Source organism: Sander lucioperca, chromosome 21 (genome assembly GCF_008315115.2).
Source record: "Sander lucioperca isolate FBNREF2018 chromosome 21, SLUC_FBN_1.2, whole genome shotgun sequence".
NCBI classification, from domain to species: Eukaryota; Metazoa; Chordata; class Actinopteri; order Perciformes; family Percidae; genus Sander; species Sander lucioperca.
In genome coordinates this window covers 2652618-2667463 of record NC_050193.1, presented here as the reverse complement: position 1 = coordinate 2667463, position 14846 = coordinate 2652618, and the positions used below count along the sequence as shown (strand labels likewise).

The 14846-nt window shown below is 40.3% G+C and overlaps 2 protein-coding genes across 3 annotated transcripts in view; one reads left to right on the top strand and one right to left on the bottom strand.

The window, feature by feature from the left end:
• LOC116062299 (cephalotoxin-like protein) overlaps positions 1–14846 on the top strand; it is a 1100540-nt gene that overhangs the window by 60430 nt on the left and 1025264 nt on the right. The gene's annotated exons all lie outside the window — the stretch shown is intronic.
• Positions 1279–3859, bottom strand: LOC116049989. 2 transcript variants are annotated; one of them, XM_031300048.2, is made up of 5 exons: positions 3727–3859; positions 3415–3582; positions 2689–2802; positions 2244–2451; positions 1279–2141 (listed from the first exon to the last, which is right to left on the bottom strand). In XM_031300048.2, the coding sequence occupies exons 2-5, from the start codon at positions 3576–3578 to the stop codon at positions 1680–1682; spliced, it is 948 nt and encodes a 315-aa protein (XP_031155908.2). In that variant the 5' UTR covers positions 3579–3582; positions 3727–3859; the 3' UTR covers positions 1279–1679. The 2 variants fall into 2 exon arrangements, with proteins under 2 accessions (XP_031155908.2, XP_035852557.1); XM_035996664.1 differs by lacking the exon at positions 3727–3859 and having other exon boundaries at positions 3415–3699.

Genomic DNA, 14846 nt, shown 5'->3' with positions numbered 1-14846 from the left:
AGCAAACGTATCTGTTTTTATTAATACTGTCGACATTTAGCTAGTTGTGAATGGGGCCTCCCATACTGCTTGATCCACGCCCAGCCTTTCTCCCCTTGGGTTTTAGGTTTCGGGAAGGGAAAAATGGTAACCCTTCCTTTTACAGTCCCCTAATTACTAGGTATTTACCTGGTAAATATATGGTACGTTATAGTTGGTTATTGGTAATTACCACAGGTAACAAGTATGTAAATGCAGAGAAACTACAAAGTAATTACTAGATATTTACCTTGTAAATATATGGTATGTTATAGTTGGTTATTGGTAATTACCACAGCTAACAATTATGTAAATGCAGAAAAACTACAAACTAATTACTAAGTATTTACCTGGTAAGCATAAGATAAATTATAGTATTTTAGTGTGTAATTACTTGAGGTGATTAGTATGCAATTACAGAGAAACTACCAGGGAAAAAAACACCACTGTTAAATATCAACTCAACAAAGTACTGTGTACTTGTTACCTGTTTAGGTTGGTAATAACTCAGATTTAATTGTGTACTTCCTCAGAATGTAGGCAGCCAATTCTTAGAAACACCTCCAGTATTACCCATCAATTCAAGTTAGGTTTGTAGTTATCCTAGGGTTATGTTGGTAACAGTCCATGTTTATTTATTACTATCTTGAAATTAAGACGGTAGTTTCCAATAAATGACCTTGTCTTACATAGTTGTTGTTCATTGCTACACCCATTTATAGAGGGTTTATCAAATAATTTACCTTACACTTACCTGGTAACTACCCCGCAGGAACAGTTTTCCCTAATGTCATGGCACATCTTAAATACTGGGTATGTTCTTGCAGATGTTTTTACAATTTACTCAGTAAGTAAAGTGTAACTGTACTGTAAAATGAAGCATTGTTTATTTCCATGGTATTACCAGAATCGTACCATATAATCTGTAAAAGATCATTCCCTTTCCTTTCATATAGTCACAATTTTTTTTACCTCTTATGTCCTGCAACGTTACCAAGGAAAACATGACAATGTACTTGGTAAGTAAAGTGTAACTGTACTGTAAAATGAAGCCTTGTTTATTTCCATGGTATTACCGGAATTGTACCATATAATCTGATCATTCCCTTTTCCATATAGTCACATTTTTTTTTTACCTCTTATGTCCTGCAACGTTACCAAGGAAAACATGACAATTTACTCAGTAAGTAAAATGAAACTGTACTGTGGAAGGAAGCCTTGTTTATTTGCATTGTGTTACCAGACTCTTACAGCATCCTTTGCTACTGCTTAAACATTTTTGAAATCACAAACTTTTACCATGTGTGTTCTGCAACTTAACTAAAACATTCTCAGTAAGTAAAGTGAAACTGTACTGTAAAAGGAAGCCTTTTTATTCCCATGGAATTACTGGGATCTTACCCTATAATCTGTAATAGCTACAGTTACTATGTAAATCAACAGTATTTACTCAGTAAGCAAGCTGAACATATACTGTAAAAGGAAGCCTTGATTTTTGGGGGGTCACATTGTAAGATCAGACGCTTATAATTTATTTAATTAATTGTAATGTGGCCTCTGAGGAGCTCTGAGTCTATTTTTCATTTTATTTCTTTTTTAAATAGACTGAAACTATTGATCACACGATAGGAAATCTGCAGTATTTACCCCATCACTATCACTTAAACATGGTAACACGCTCTGATGTCTTTGCAAAGGCATCCAAGAATACCCTTCTTGTGCTCCTTTCCAAGCCAGTGGCTCCACTCAATGAACCTCAAGTTCATCTTTAATGCCTTTTCTGTCAGGTTTCCTCTGTATCTGTAAATGTCCTCTTTATAATTTCGCCACGCCCGTTCTATATGCTGCGTGTGAGCACCACTCCCAGGGTGGACAAAATGTCTCCTGTGATTCACCTGATAGTGAATGTAACCATGACGTGATAACCTGTTGTAGGCACTCCAGCTATCACTTATCACTTTACTACCAGGTCTAATGTACTTCTGGATAATCGGGAGCAGTCGCTTCCTGGAACGATTTTTTACAAGCTTTAAGATGGGACATCTATGGCATCCCTTGACTTCCACCATTCCAAAGACCCACGAGTGTCTTCTCCAGGTGTGTCCACGTCGTCCACGTCCATACTGAAAATAAGTAAAATGTCTTAATGGTTGTCCACCTACCAGATACACTGTACTTTTTTTTTAAACAGTCATTACCATTTTACTTACAAAACCAGACCTTACCTTTCTTTTGTGTCTGAATTTGCTCTCATCTATGGCAACAAAAGCTCTCCTCCCTCCTATACGCATTTTCCGTCTAATCTCCAGTCGCCTGACTGCTTTACCACAGATCTCTCTTAACAGTGTAGTCACCCTGGTCAATGATTGGCTGCTCCCACATACTCCATCCTCGATCATGTCCACTTGTCTCTTCCTCAAACCCTGCGACAAACTGAGAAAAAAACTACTGAACATGACAACTACTATCAACATATTACCAGTTAATACCCTCATAGCCTAATTGTAATAATACAACAATGTTTAAACATAATAATTAAATTACCTATCAACAAACCAGTAAATGTGGATTGAATAAATCAGTAATATTAGGCAATATTGCAGGACATTGTTACAGTGTAACCAAAACAAAGAAAAAGCACGAGATAGAGAAACAGAGAGAGCTCCTAACCTGTGCATAATCTTCATCCATGATGCTAATGTAATGTGTGACCTGGAGAATATTGAGCCCTCTCTGATGGACCTTGTGATGCCACTACCCCTGTGGTTTGCCTTTCTACAGCTCCTGTAACATATGACATAATCTGTAAATATCCAACATTGCATAGTTTGTCAGACTGTAATAAGGTACTGGGTGATCATTGTTGAACATTACACTTAGAGTGAGTACTGTAAGTCGATGCAAAGTGATATTTTTTGCTGTTTTGGTTCTGTACTACAACACCTTCAGTGTGAAAGGATTCCGTGACCTTGAGGTTAAAGTACACCCTGTCAGCTTAAGTTTTAGGGTACTTACATCCATATAGGATGAGATTAGCACTTTTTGTACATGATCCCCTCATTTTATGTTACTAAAAGTATGTTCCATGCAGTAACGGTATTGAGTCTGTGACCTGTAGGCATCATCAGAAGCTAGATTTTCCCAGGTGATGTTCTAAAGGCTTTTTGTTTTCTCTTCAGTATGTGAAATATTTAAATCTGATTCAGATTGGGTGTTTGACTTGTGAATTATTTTTGTTATGTAACATAACATCCTTTCTAACTCAGGATGCTACAATACAGTATCACTGTCCCATAGTTTTGCTTACTGTCACTTCTCCCCCAATCTAGACACTGTATAATCTAATGGCAAATGAATCCAGGTGTAGCTTGTGTGGCAGTGATGCTTGGTTCTTACCACCTATATCCATCCTTGGTCGTGTTGGTTCTTTTGAATTTCATTCTGTTGTTGCACACAGGGCAGCGTTTTTTTCTTGATAACAGCCTCTCCCTCTGGAGCCATTCTATTAAATGTTTACCCCCTTGTGCTGTCCTCTGAAGTAATGTTCTTGTCAATGTCATATTTCTGAAAAATACAGACAATTTAAAATGTAAGAGACGTAACATTAGATGCAGCTGTAGTACTAACGTGTATGTGTTTTAACCATCCAGCAAAGTCTCTTAAATTTGACATGTATATTATAGATATGTATAAATTAATTCCACTTACACTTCCGTGGCACCGCAATCACTGAAGCGAACATTGGAAGCGAATGCCCGCGGAAAGACCGGAAACTGCGTTAAACCGGAAGAGTCTGACAATTGACGGTGGCTGCAGAAAGAGCGCTGAAGTTATCTACTGTGAGAAGGTACGTTATATCGGGTTACACATCCTACAGTCTGTGGTTACATCCCAGGTGCTAATTTCAGACAAATAACTAAAGTTTTATCTATGATATTTTTATTGTTTAATTTTTAAATACAGATCATGCCAAGGACGCAAGTTACCAGACGAACTAATAAGAGCAGAAGCCCCCCAGATGAGTCGCTGCAGTTGGATAATGAAGGTAACGTTATATTACATAACGTTAGTAAAGAATTTAATGAGCCAAATCAAATGTTTAGTGTGCCACCAATCGTCACTCTTACAAGTTGTGTTTTTCACTGTACGTTTTTTACAGTTAGTGGGATTGCTCAATCACAGCTCTGCAAAAACTCGTTTATTTGCTAGCATAACGTTAAGTTAGTATCAGGCTAACGTCAGCAAAGTTTGCAGCCTACATCATGTATGGGTAACACTTTACAATAATAGTACATGAATAATCATGTACTAATACCTGAATTAATAATTACTTTACTATGAACTAATGATGAGTTAAGACATGTACTAATGAAGAACTAACCTTGTTACGACATGAGTCATATTCCTGCATGAATATATATATTGATGCATTAATTAACATTTCGGGTTTAAAGTAAATCAAAAATGTTCTAGATCAGAAGAAAGACATACTAAAAGGACACAATGTAAAATTGTTCATAAATTTGACACCAGCAACAGTCACAAACATCAGTGAATGTCACTAGATGTCTTGCAATGTTTACATTTAACCTTACTCATTGAACACACAATGATGCATTCATCATTAAAAACTATTTCATCTCATTCTGTTTTAAGTGATTCCACTGCTGCCATCAAGAGTGAAACACCTACACTAACATATTCATTAACAGATGCAATTTTCAAAATTAAAATCAGTGTTAGCACAGATGATGGTTATTTATGTGGTTATTTTATGGATTGGTTTACTGTCTTTATATCATAATGCAGTCGGATGTTAGTCAGTTAGGGTTCTTGCTCTTCTTTTGGGCCACAAAATGTGTCCATTTTCTAGAGCAAGTTTGATTTAGTTTACCCCGAAATGTTAATTAATACATTAATTAACAAGCATGTACTAACGTGTAGTTAAGATGGTATATTCATGCAGGAATTCATATGACTCATGTCGTAGTCAAGGTTAGTTCCTCATTAGTACATGTCTTAACTCATCATTAGTTCATAGTAAAGTAAATTAATTCAGGTATTAGTACATGATTATTCATGTACTATTATTGTAAAGTGTTACCCATGTGGGTAGTAACAACAGGGCCAGCCCGCGGCATAAGTTAGGCGGAATAGGCAAATGGACGATGACATCACTGTTTTATCCAGAGAGGCTATATAAATTAACTAAATTAATAACTTTTTTACAACAAAAATAAACCATCACTGAACTTATGACACCTTCTAGATCTGCTGTACAGGAGAAGCAAACTGTGTTGCATTATTTCCTGTTTTCACTGTAAAGCTGCCTTGAAATAAAATCTGTATTGTAAAAAGCGCTATAAAAAAAAGGGGACATGACTTGCTAGATGCACTTTTTCCTCCTCTGCATTTCAATCATTGCATTCGGAATAGATTTATGACCATGTTAGGATGAGAGGAGAACATTTCTCTTAGTTTGATAACATTAAAAGTAAAATTATTTCGGTCATGACCCAGCCTTCATGACCATAGGTGAGGGTAGGAACTGACCGGTAGATTGAGAGCTTTGCCTTCTGGCTCAGCTCTCTTTGTCACAACGGTGCAATGAATTGAATGTAACCCCCCCCCCCACTGCGCCGATTCTCCGACCAATCTCCCGCTCCACTGTCCCCTCACTCGCGAACAAGACCCCAAGGTATTTGAACTCCTTCACTTGGGGTAAGGACTCATTCCCTACCTGGAGAAGGCACTCCATCGGTTTCGGTAACACCTTGCAAACCAAGCTAGCTAGCTGGCAATAACGTTAGCTTGTAACTTAAGGGAAAGTCTGCCCATTTCTGTACTGCCGTATATGCAGATAAATGGCACCAGTACCCGGATGTCCAAGTTTACCCGCAGCAACTTTCCCTCTTTAGCATTTAGCTTAGCGCCATTGCAACCATGTACATCACTGGCTTGGCTGCATCATCCTCCATAGCTCCGCCCTCTCTTCAGAAATTGTCAAGTCCGGTAATTACAAACCAAGATGGTAACGCCCAAATTGCCAAACTCCTGGCTAAACATCCATTATTTTTACAGTCTATGTGAGCGAGTGACCTAGTGTGAAAGGGGTAGATCTCATCAGCCAGGTAGGCTCATCAGAGCAGATCAGACTCCAGGACTGATCATTACCTCCAAACTCACAGTCTTTACTGTCTCCTCTCCTGCTGATTCCTCTGTAACTCACTGATATATTAACCACTCATCTTGACCTCCCAGTAACAGCGACCAGTCAGACCATTTCTACACAGCAGCTGTTAACAAATCTGTCTGGATGATCAGGATATGACTGATCATCTCTCACATATGTCACCTTCCTGTTGTTGTCAGACAGTTTGAGGTATCTGTGTACTGTGTTTGTGTCCAGTTCCAGTTCACAGATATCTGATGGAGAGAATAAGACACAATATAGCTGCAGTTAATAATAACCTCATTAGTTAAACTTTAGTTAATAGTTATTATACTGTTAATTAAATTATATTTAATAATTAATAACGGGTTTACTAAGCATTAAATAACAATGTTTATAGATTATAAAATAAAACATAGTTTATAGCTTTACAAACTCTTTATTAACCGTTAACAAGTTATAATCATCAAATACAACTTCATAATAACCATCCAAAATAATATTTATTCATACGATTTATTAATCATTTACAAATACTTAATACTTAAAATATTATGTGATCAACAATTAACTGTTAAAATAATATAAATTATAGCATAACTAATAATTAGTACACATTATCATTTTGTTGTTAGTTAACAGTAAAATAACTATTTGCTTATGTTAAATTAAGTATTAATTTATCATTTATTAGTGATGCTTATTATAAAATGTTACCCAAAACACAGCAGCAGTTTATCATCAGACACATCTGAAGGTTTTATGCTGTGCTGATGTTCATTTATATAAAGTTTAATAATGACGCCTGTAGTCAGTAATGTTCTAATAAATAAAAACTATCAGCTGTGTATTTAAAGAGAAACTAACACACTTACATTTCATCAGATCACTCCTCTGCACCCTGGAGGAAGAAACAGTCAGAATGATTTTCTATCCAACATGAGTCCTAACTGCTGTTAGACATGATGAACAGTTCCTCAGTTTGTCAGAGAGACAGAGAACTCATCTCAGTTAACTGGTCACTGGTATGTAAGAGGAACGGGAAGATCATGTAGAAATAATAAGAGACACAGACATCACTGATCTGCTCTGGTTTCATTAATCTCCTCCCATATGATAAAACACAATGTGATATATTCACAGAGACGTTTCTGCTCATCACATTGTTTGTTGCAGTACTCTCTAAAACATCATGGGGGCGTACAAACAAAATCATCTGTGAATAAGTAAGTAGAAGAGAAGAAGTCGAGAGCGGAGGTAAAGAAAAGCAGGCTGCCTGGCAACAGCAGTAAACACATTCATAAACATGACGTACCGGCAAACATTACATTTCTACATCTACTCTAATTATTAACGTGACCGTGGTCTATCTATAAGGATAATACCTAATTATTTCAAGACAAGGTGTTTTATGGGGAAAATACTTTTAAGTTGACCTGATGATGGCGCTAGACAGAAAGTCAGAATTACTACAATTCATCACATGGGGAACATTAATGTCTGAACCACATTTCATTAAAATCCATCCAATAGATGATAAGATGTTTTCACTTCAAGCTAAAAGTGTAAACCTGCTGGTGACGCCAGAGGAAAACCCAGAGGATCACTATGGATGAATCCTCTGGGGAATAAATGTCAGAACAAGATATTATGTCAACACGTTTAGTATTTGTTGAGATATTTCAGACTGGAACAAAGAGGTGGACCGACATAACTGTCCCTAGAGCCATGCTGCAAACAGCACTAAAATGAGAATGATTTTTGATGTTTCCATTCTAAACTTGTGTATGTGTTTCCTAACTCAGGCCTACTCTCTCCTCTGAACAGAAATAAGAAGTTCTTCAGCTGAAGGACAAGAAATTAGAGGCAGCTGCAGAGTTTGAGCTCTTGTTGTATGTTCATACCTGAGAGGGTCCACTGCAAGCAGATACAATCCTCTCAGGGGCTGTTGGATTCCCTCCACTAGAAAATGGAGAAGTTATATTTTATTAATCCAAGGAGGATAATTTACATTTTCACTCTGTTATTTTAAACATTACACACACACTGGCCGAGTCCACACACATGCAAACAGGAATAATTAGTGGACTGCCGTTTTGAAGCCTTGAGTTTGACAATTTGGCCGTTGCTGTCTTGGTTTTTTGCAACCAGAATTTGGACGAAAGGGTGGAGGATGACGGAGCCAAGCCAGTGTTGATTATGGTGTTGTTACAGTGGTGTGTGGACATCCAATGAGAATATTATAATAATAATAGAGAGATGTCAGTCAGACAGGCAGAGATACCAGCTGCTACCTAGGTGCAGCTGTGGCTCAGGTGGTAGAGCGGTCGCCTACTAATCGGAAGGTTGGTGGTTCGAATTCCTAGTCCTGTAGTTCATTGTTGAAGTTTCCTTGGGCAAGACTCTGAATTGTTCCCGATACTGTAAAGTCTGTGTGTGTGAATGTTTATCTGATGAGCAGGTGGCACCTTGTTTGGTATCCTGTGTAAACGGTACTGTACTACAAAAGACTAGGAAAGTACTATTTTAATACAGTGCATATACATTTACCTGTGTTTCAGACTGGGAAAAGAGAGAATTAGTTAGGTGCTTAGCTGAGGTAGGAAAACAGTGAGTTGATGTACCGAGAGGGATCTGACACAGATCTTCTCTAAGGGGGCTTTCACACCTGAAAGTCCAAACTGAGGTTCATGTTTTTGCATTTGATCCGGTAAGTTTTGGTTTCACACTGCAGTTATGCAAGTGCACTAAAGAACTTTACATGACATAACTACATCCTGTCGTCGACATATACGTGAGCTGCGTCTCCCAACAGTTGTAATTGATTGGTTTGTAGACGGGCTTCCCCATCCTCTCGTCTCCTCTCTCTGTGTCAGAGGTTTTCCAGCTGACTACTGCTCTCCCTGTTTGTTTTGTTGCGTTGTTGAGAAGTGAGACACAGAACTTTACTGCTGCAGCATTTATTCATAGACAAACTGAAACCTACGCTGTACATTTACGCTCAGTGGTGTTTTTTGCCCCCAATGCCTCCTTCCAGGCAGCGTTGCGACCGCTGCTCCAAGGCACCTAACCCTAACCTTAACCCTAACCATAACCAGTGCCTAATCCTAGTGCCTTCCAGGCAGCACTGGAAGGAGCCGTTGGGGGCAAAAAACACTGATAAACTACATTTACTACCATTTAACAAATAAACTGCTGATGTATTCTCAGCTCTAGCCAACAGCTGTCTGCTCTGAGCGCTCTCTCTCTCACGTACACACTCAGCTCTGAACTGTTCCTTAAAGGAGCTTCCCCGTTCATTTAACACAAAGATATCCTGTCAAAGCTTCCTGTATTTAGTCCGAAAGTCCAAACCATCCAAAAAATGCTTTCACACTAGAAACAAACCGGACCATGGTTCAGCTTGACTACCTCGTTTGGTCGGACCAAACGAGGTAGTCAAGCTGTGAAGCTTTGAGGTAAGATGTGAGCAGAGAGAGTGCAGAGCCTGAGGGGTGGAAATGAGGATTTGGTGGTTCTGTGTCAAAGGTAGTAGAAAAGTCCAGAAAGATTACCACTCTTCTGGACTTTCCAAAATGGTATCGAACAGAATTGTAGAAATTCTTTTTGTGAAACGAGTCATTCCACTTAAAAATTATTTAGATATGGCGGAGCCTATGGGGTAAACACAACTTTAACTAACTTGGTTGTGATTGGACAGAGTATGCACGCAAAGTCAGTTGCGGTTCTTCATTGAATTACACCCACACAGTAAATTCCATAGTGTAAAATGTGCAGTGTCAAATTCAGAATTATTACAACAACAGCTGGAGTAAGATACCGCCCAGTGTTGGTGAAAAAGTACATAGTTAAAAGACGCAGTGTCAGATGTACTCTGGGAAGCTCCGCCCACCTTTCACGGCGCCATTTTCTTCATGTGGAACGACTGCGGTAAGTTTCTCCTAAGCGACTATTAAACACATTATTTGGCGTTTCAACAGAAGCAGCATTTAAGAATTACTTTATATCATTGCTAACTGTGCACTCTAGTTGGTTTTATGTCCTCAAATGTTGCATTTTAAAAAGGCTAATGTTAACATGTTGTGACTGACTTCATGTCCAGTCCATGTGCCAGCAGCATTAAGGTATTCGTTAATTAACATTAACTGGCAAACATAACATTCAAACTAGACAATGTCAGCCAGACCTCATTTCCAAGTTAGCCAGTGTGTTATTTATCAGTGGAGCAGTTTTCAACACTTTTCATCCAGTCCTTCCAGTTGCAGAGTTCGCTGGTGCTAGGCTAGCGCAAGTCAACAGTATCTGCTAGCCTGCCATTAAAAACCCATTTACCCATCTTACCCATTCCACATTACCCATTTACTTTGCTCCGTTTAGTAGTACTGCGCCTAAAAGTAAACAGAGAAGCGCACTCCAGTCGGGACACCTAGTAGTAGCCTAGTTAATTTTACACTTAATTCACTTTTTTAGTGTCAAGTTACACCAAATAGACCATTAAGTGAGTAAAAATCACAACTTACCACAAAATAATGCATTTCAAAGTTTTATTATCAGCTCAACTATGTCAGGCTAAAAAAATACAAATCCATTTTTAAAACATTGACCTTAGGTCTCCATAAAATGATAATATGGAATCAATAACACAGCTCATTAATGTTGCTCACCTTTAGAACCCTGTCTGGATGCATCCTGACCTTAAAGGCATAGTAATGGTGATCAAAACACATTGTTTCCATCAGTTTTCCACAGAGCAATACACAGTCATCTTTCACAGCAATACTTTTCTGAGTATATTGACCAACAGGTTGACCCTGGCTGCCATGACCCAACCTTCATGACCATAGGTGAGGGTAGGAACGAAAACTGACCGGTAGATCGAGAGCTTTGCCTTCTGGCTCAGCTCTCTTTTCGTCACAACGGTGCGATAAATTGAATGTAATACCGCACCCGCTGCGCCGATTCTCCGACCAATCTCCCGCTCCATTATTCCCTCACTCGCGAACAAGACTCCAAGGTACTTGAACTCCTTCACTTGGGGTAAGGACTCATTCCCTACCTGGAGAAGGCACTCCATCGGTTTCCTGCTGAGAACCATGGCCTCCGATTTAGAGGTGCTGATCCTCATCCCAGCCGCTTCACACTCGGCTGCGAACCGATCCAGTGAGTGCTGAAGGTCACAGGCCGATGATGCCATCAGGACCACATCATCTGCAAAAAGCAGCGATGAGATCCCCAGCCCACCGAACTGCAACCCCTCTCCACCCCGACTACGCCTCGATATCCTGTCCATAAATACTACAAACAGGATTGGTGACAAAGCGCAGCCCTGGCGGAGGCCAACTCTCACCTGAAACGAATCCGACTTACTGCCGAGAACCCGGACACAGCTCTCGCTTTGGTTGTACAGAGATTGGATGGCCCTGAGAAGGGACCCCCTCACCCCATACTCCCGCAGCACCTCCCACAGTATCTCCCAGGGGACCCGGTCATAGGCCTTCTCCAGATCCACAAAGCACATGTAGACCGGTTGGGCATACTCCCAGGCTCCCTCCAGGATCCTTGCGAAAGTAAAGATCTGGTCCGTTGTTCCACGACCAGGACGGAATCCGCATTGGTCCTCTTCAACCTGAGGTTCGACTATCGACCGAACCCTCCTTTCCAGCACCTTGGAGAAGACTTTACCAGGGAGGCTGAGAAGTGTGATACCCCTGTAATTGGCACACACCCTCTGGTCCCCCTTTTTGAAAAGGGGAACCACCACCCCGGTCTGCCACTCCTTAGGCACCGTCCCAGACTTCCACGCAATGTTGAAGAGGCGTGTCAACCAAGACAACCCCTCCACACCCAGAGCTTTAAGCATTTCTGGACGGATCTCATCAATCCCTGGGGCTTTGCCACTGTGGAGTTGTTTAACTACCTCAGCAACTTCCACCAGGGAAATTGACGACAATCCCCCATCATCCTCCAGCTCTGCCTCTACCATAGAGGGCGTATTAGTCGGATTTAGGAGTTCCTCAAAGTGCTCCTTCCACCGCCCTATTACCTCCTCAGTTGAGGTCAACAGCGTCCCATCCTTACTGTACACAGCTTGGATGGTTCCCCGCTTCCCCCTCCTGAGGTGGCGAACGGTTTTCCAGAAGCACCTTGGTGCCGACTGAAAGTCCTTCTCCATGTCTTCTCCGAACTTTTCCCACACCCGCTGCTTTGCCTCTTTCACGGCAGAGGCTGCAGCCCTTCGGGCCCTTCGGTACCTTGCCACTGCCTCCGGAGTCCTCTGGGATAACATATCCCGGAAAGACTCCTTCTTCAGTCGGACGGCTTCCCTGACCACCGGTGTCCACCACGGTGTTCGTGGGTTACCGCCCCTTGAGGCACCTAAGACCCTAAGACCACAGCTCCTCGCCGCAGCTTCAGAAATGGAAACTTTGAACATTGTCCACTCGGGTTCAATGCCCCCAGCCTCCACAGGGATGCACGAAAAGCTCCACCGGAGGTGTGAGTTAAAATTAATAATGCTGAGATTTATTTCGGAAATGGTGTCAAATTTCCGTAACACTATACAGTGTTAGAATTTAACTCTATTTGAGCTTGTTTTTCACTGCAAGATAGTCAGTTATCAACACAGTATTGTGTTACATCAACACTTATCAGAGTTATTTTACCCTTGGGTGTTAACTTTTAATAACTCCATGCAGTGTTAAACTGGACTGGAATCAAACTCAATCACAGTTAATTTGTTATTGTAGAAGAGTAAATGATCAACTCTTCCGAGGGTAATATTTACACTCTCCAGTGTTATTTAACCTTTAGTGTAAAATTTAAATAACACTATTCAGTGTAAGCAAGTGTTACATTTTTACTCTATTTAGAGTTAATTTAACTCTAAAATTTTAACACTATGAAAAGAGTCAATTTAACACTAATTCAGGGAGGGACCAAATACACTCGGATATAGTATTAAATTTAACTCTTTAAGTGTTACTTTAACACTTCAAAATTTACTGTGCAGGGCGAGACTCCCTTCAAACATGTTTGAGCTGAATTTTGTATATAATATATATATATATGTATATTTATTTAAGTTCAGATAACTTATACCGTCATATTTTGTGCAGAATTGTGTTCATTGTCTTTTTGCAATGTTGGAGGTGGAGATTGTTCACCTTAAAAAGTGTGTTTCCTGTTGTAAGTAGTTAAATAGTAATAGTTAAATAACTGGATTTTCTTAAGCGTGTTTTTCAAATGTTCTAATGAAGGATGTGTGCAATTGAGAAATATAATTTTCTCTTTCACTTATGTTATATTTATAAAGGTACCAAGAATATATACAATCAGATATATAAAAAAATGTAACAAGAGCAGAGAGCAACAATAATACAAAATATTAAGAATAATATACAAATAACAGAATAAATAGGCCTATTCTAAATAGCACAAATCCTTCATCACACAAATGTGAAAACACACTAAAGAGAATCTAATTATTACACTATTACACTAAGAACAGAAAACACAAACTAAAACTAAAACCTGACCTTTCTGGCTTTCCTTGATGCAAAATCATCAATGATGTTATCATATGAAATCTCTCCCCTATTGAATGATTGATACTGATGGAAAGGCCAGTGAGCCGTTCCTGGGACATGGTTGACCTCAGGTATGACTTGATCAACTTTAGTTTTGAAAAGCTCGTCTCTGCTGGAGCCACAGTGACTGGCAGAATAAGCGCAATCGTCCAAGCAGTCCAAAAGTTGGGGTAGATCTCCGATAGATCCTTATCATGCATTAAAGTGATGAGCTCAAGGAGGATTATGGTCCCCCGTTCCCCCCCTTGTCCTGACTCTTCCATTTGCGAGACCCAGAGGTGAACTGTCCCCCGCGCCCCCCTCCCCTTTTCCCTTCTCACACGGCTTCTGTGCACAAGTACGTCTCGCTGCAGCCCGCGGGAAGGCAGGGTTTGACATCCGCCTTCCCTGCAGGCTGCAGTGAGATGCTTCTCTCTCAGCAAGCAGGGCGCCTGCAGCTGCAGGGGGCACCGATTTGCCAATTCCCCACACAGTGAAATGATAGATAACAGAAAAAAAACTTGACCGATTTTCCAGGCAACAGTAGTTCATAAATACAGACCTGAAGCCTCAGCGATGTGATCCCTCTGAACCTGCTCTCCTGCTGCCATGCCTTTTCCTTCCTTTTGGTCCTGGAAAGAGAAAGAGCCAGTCACACAATGATAAAAACAGGGATTTGCCGCATTGTGTCAAAATGTTATATTGTCTCAGCGTGACTTGAGTGTTTATGAAGAGATTTGTTTCTCACCAGTTTCTTCTGCACTTCATGGACAGCATCAAAAATTGCATCTTTGTGCATCTTGAACAGTTGTTCCGTCTCAGTTGTACACTCTGTTGTACACAACATAGACGTTAGAGCCCGGCATCACAAGCAATTTTTCCATGTTAATTCCGAGCATCAGAGGTAAATGAAGTAGTTTCCTCACCAAGGGCTCTGGGCCTTCGTTCAGGTACATGGTCCCAGCATCTCTTCATCAGTCGTGTCAACTCTGTCAACCCGGCAGCATGGCCCTTGATATCATCCAGCAGTGTCTCCCTCCAGGATGCTCAACATCACTAAGGTGGGCTTTGCATCTACTTTGGAGGAAGAA

What these genes read in the sequence shown, in the direction of transcription:
- LOC116049989 (XM_035996664.1), bottom strand. Translation starts at nt 3,623, where the DNA reads ATGTTACGTCTCTTACATTTTAAATTGTCTGTATTTTTCAGAAATATG. An exon ending in TGGATGAAGATTATGCACAG is followed by an intron (nt 2,452 to 2,688) that starts GTTAGGAGCTCT and finishes TTTTTTTCTCAG; the next exon opens with TTTGTCGCAGGGTTTGAGGA. An exon ending in AATTCAGACACAAAAGAAAG is followed by an intron (nt 2,142 to 2,243) that starts GTAAGGTCTGGT and finishes ACTTATTTTCAG; the next exon opens with TATGGACGTGGACGACGTGG.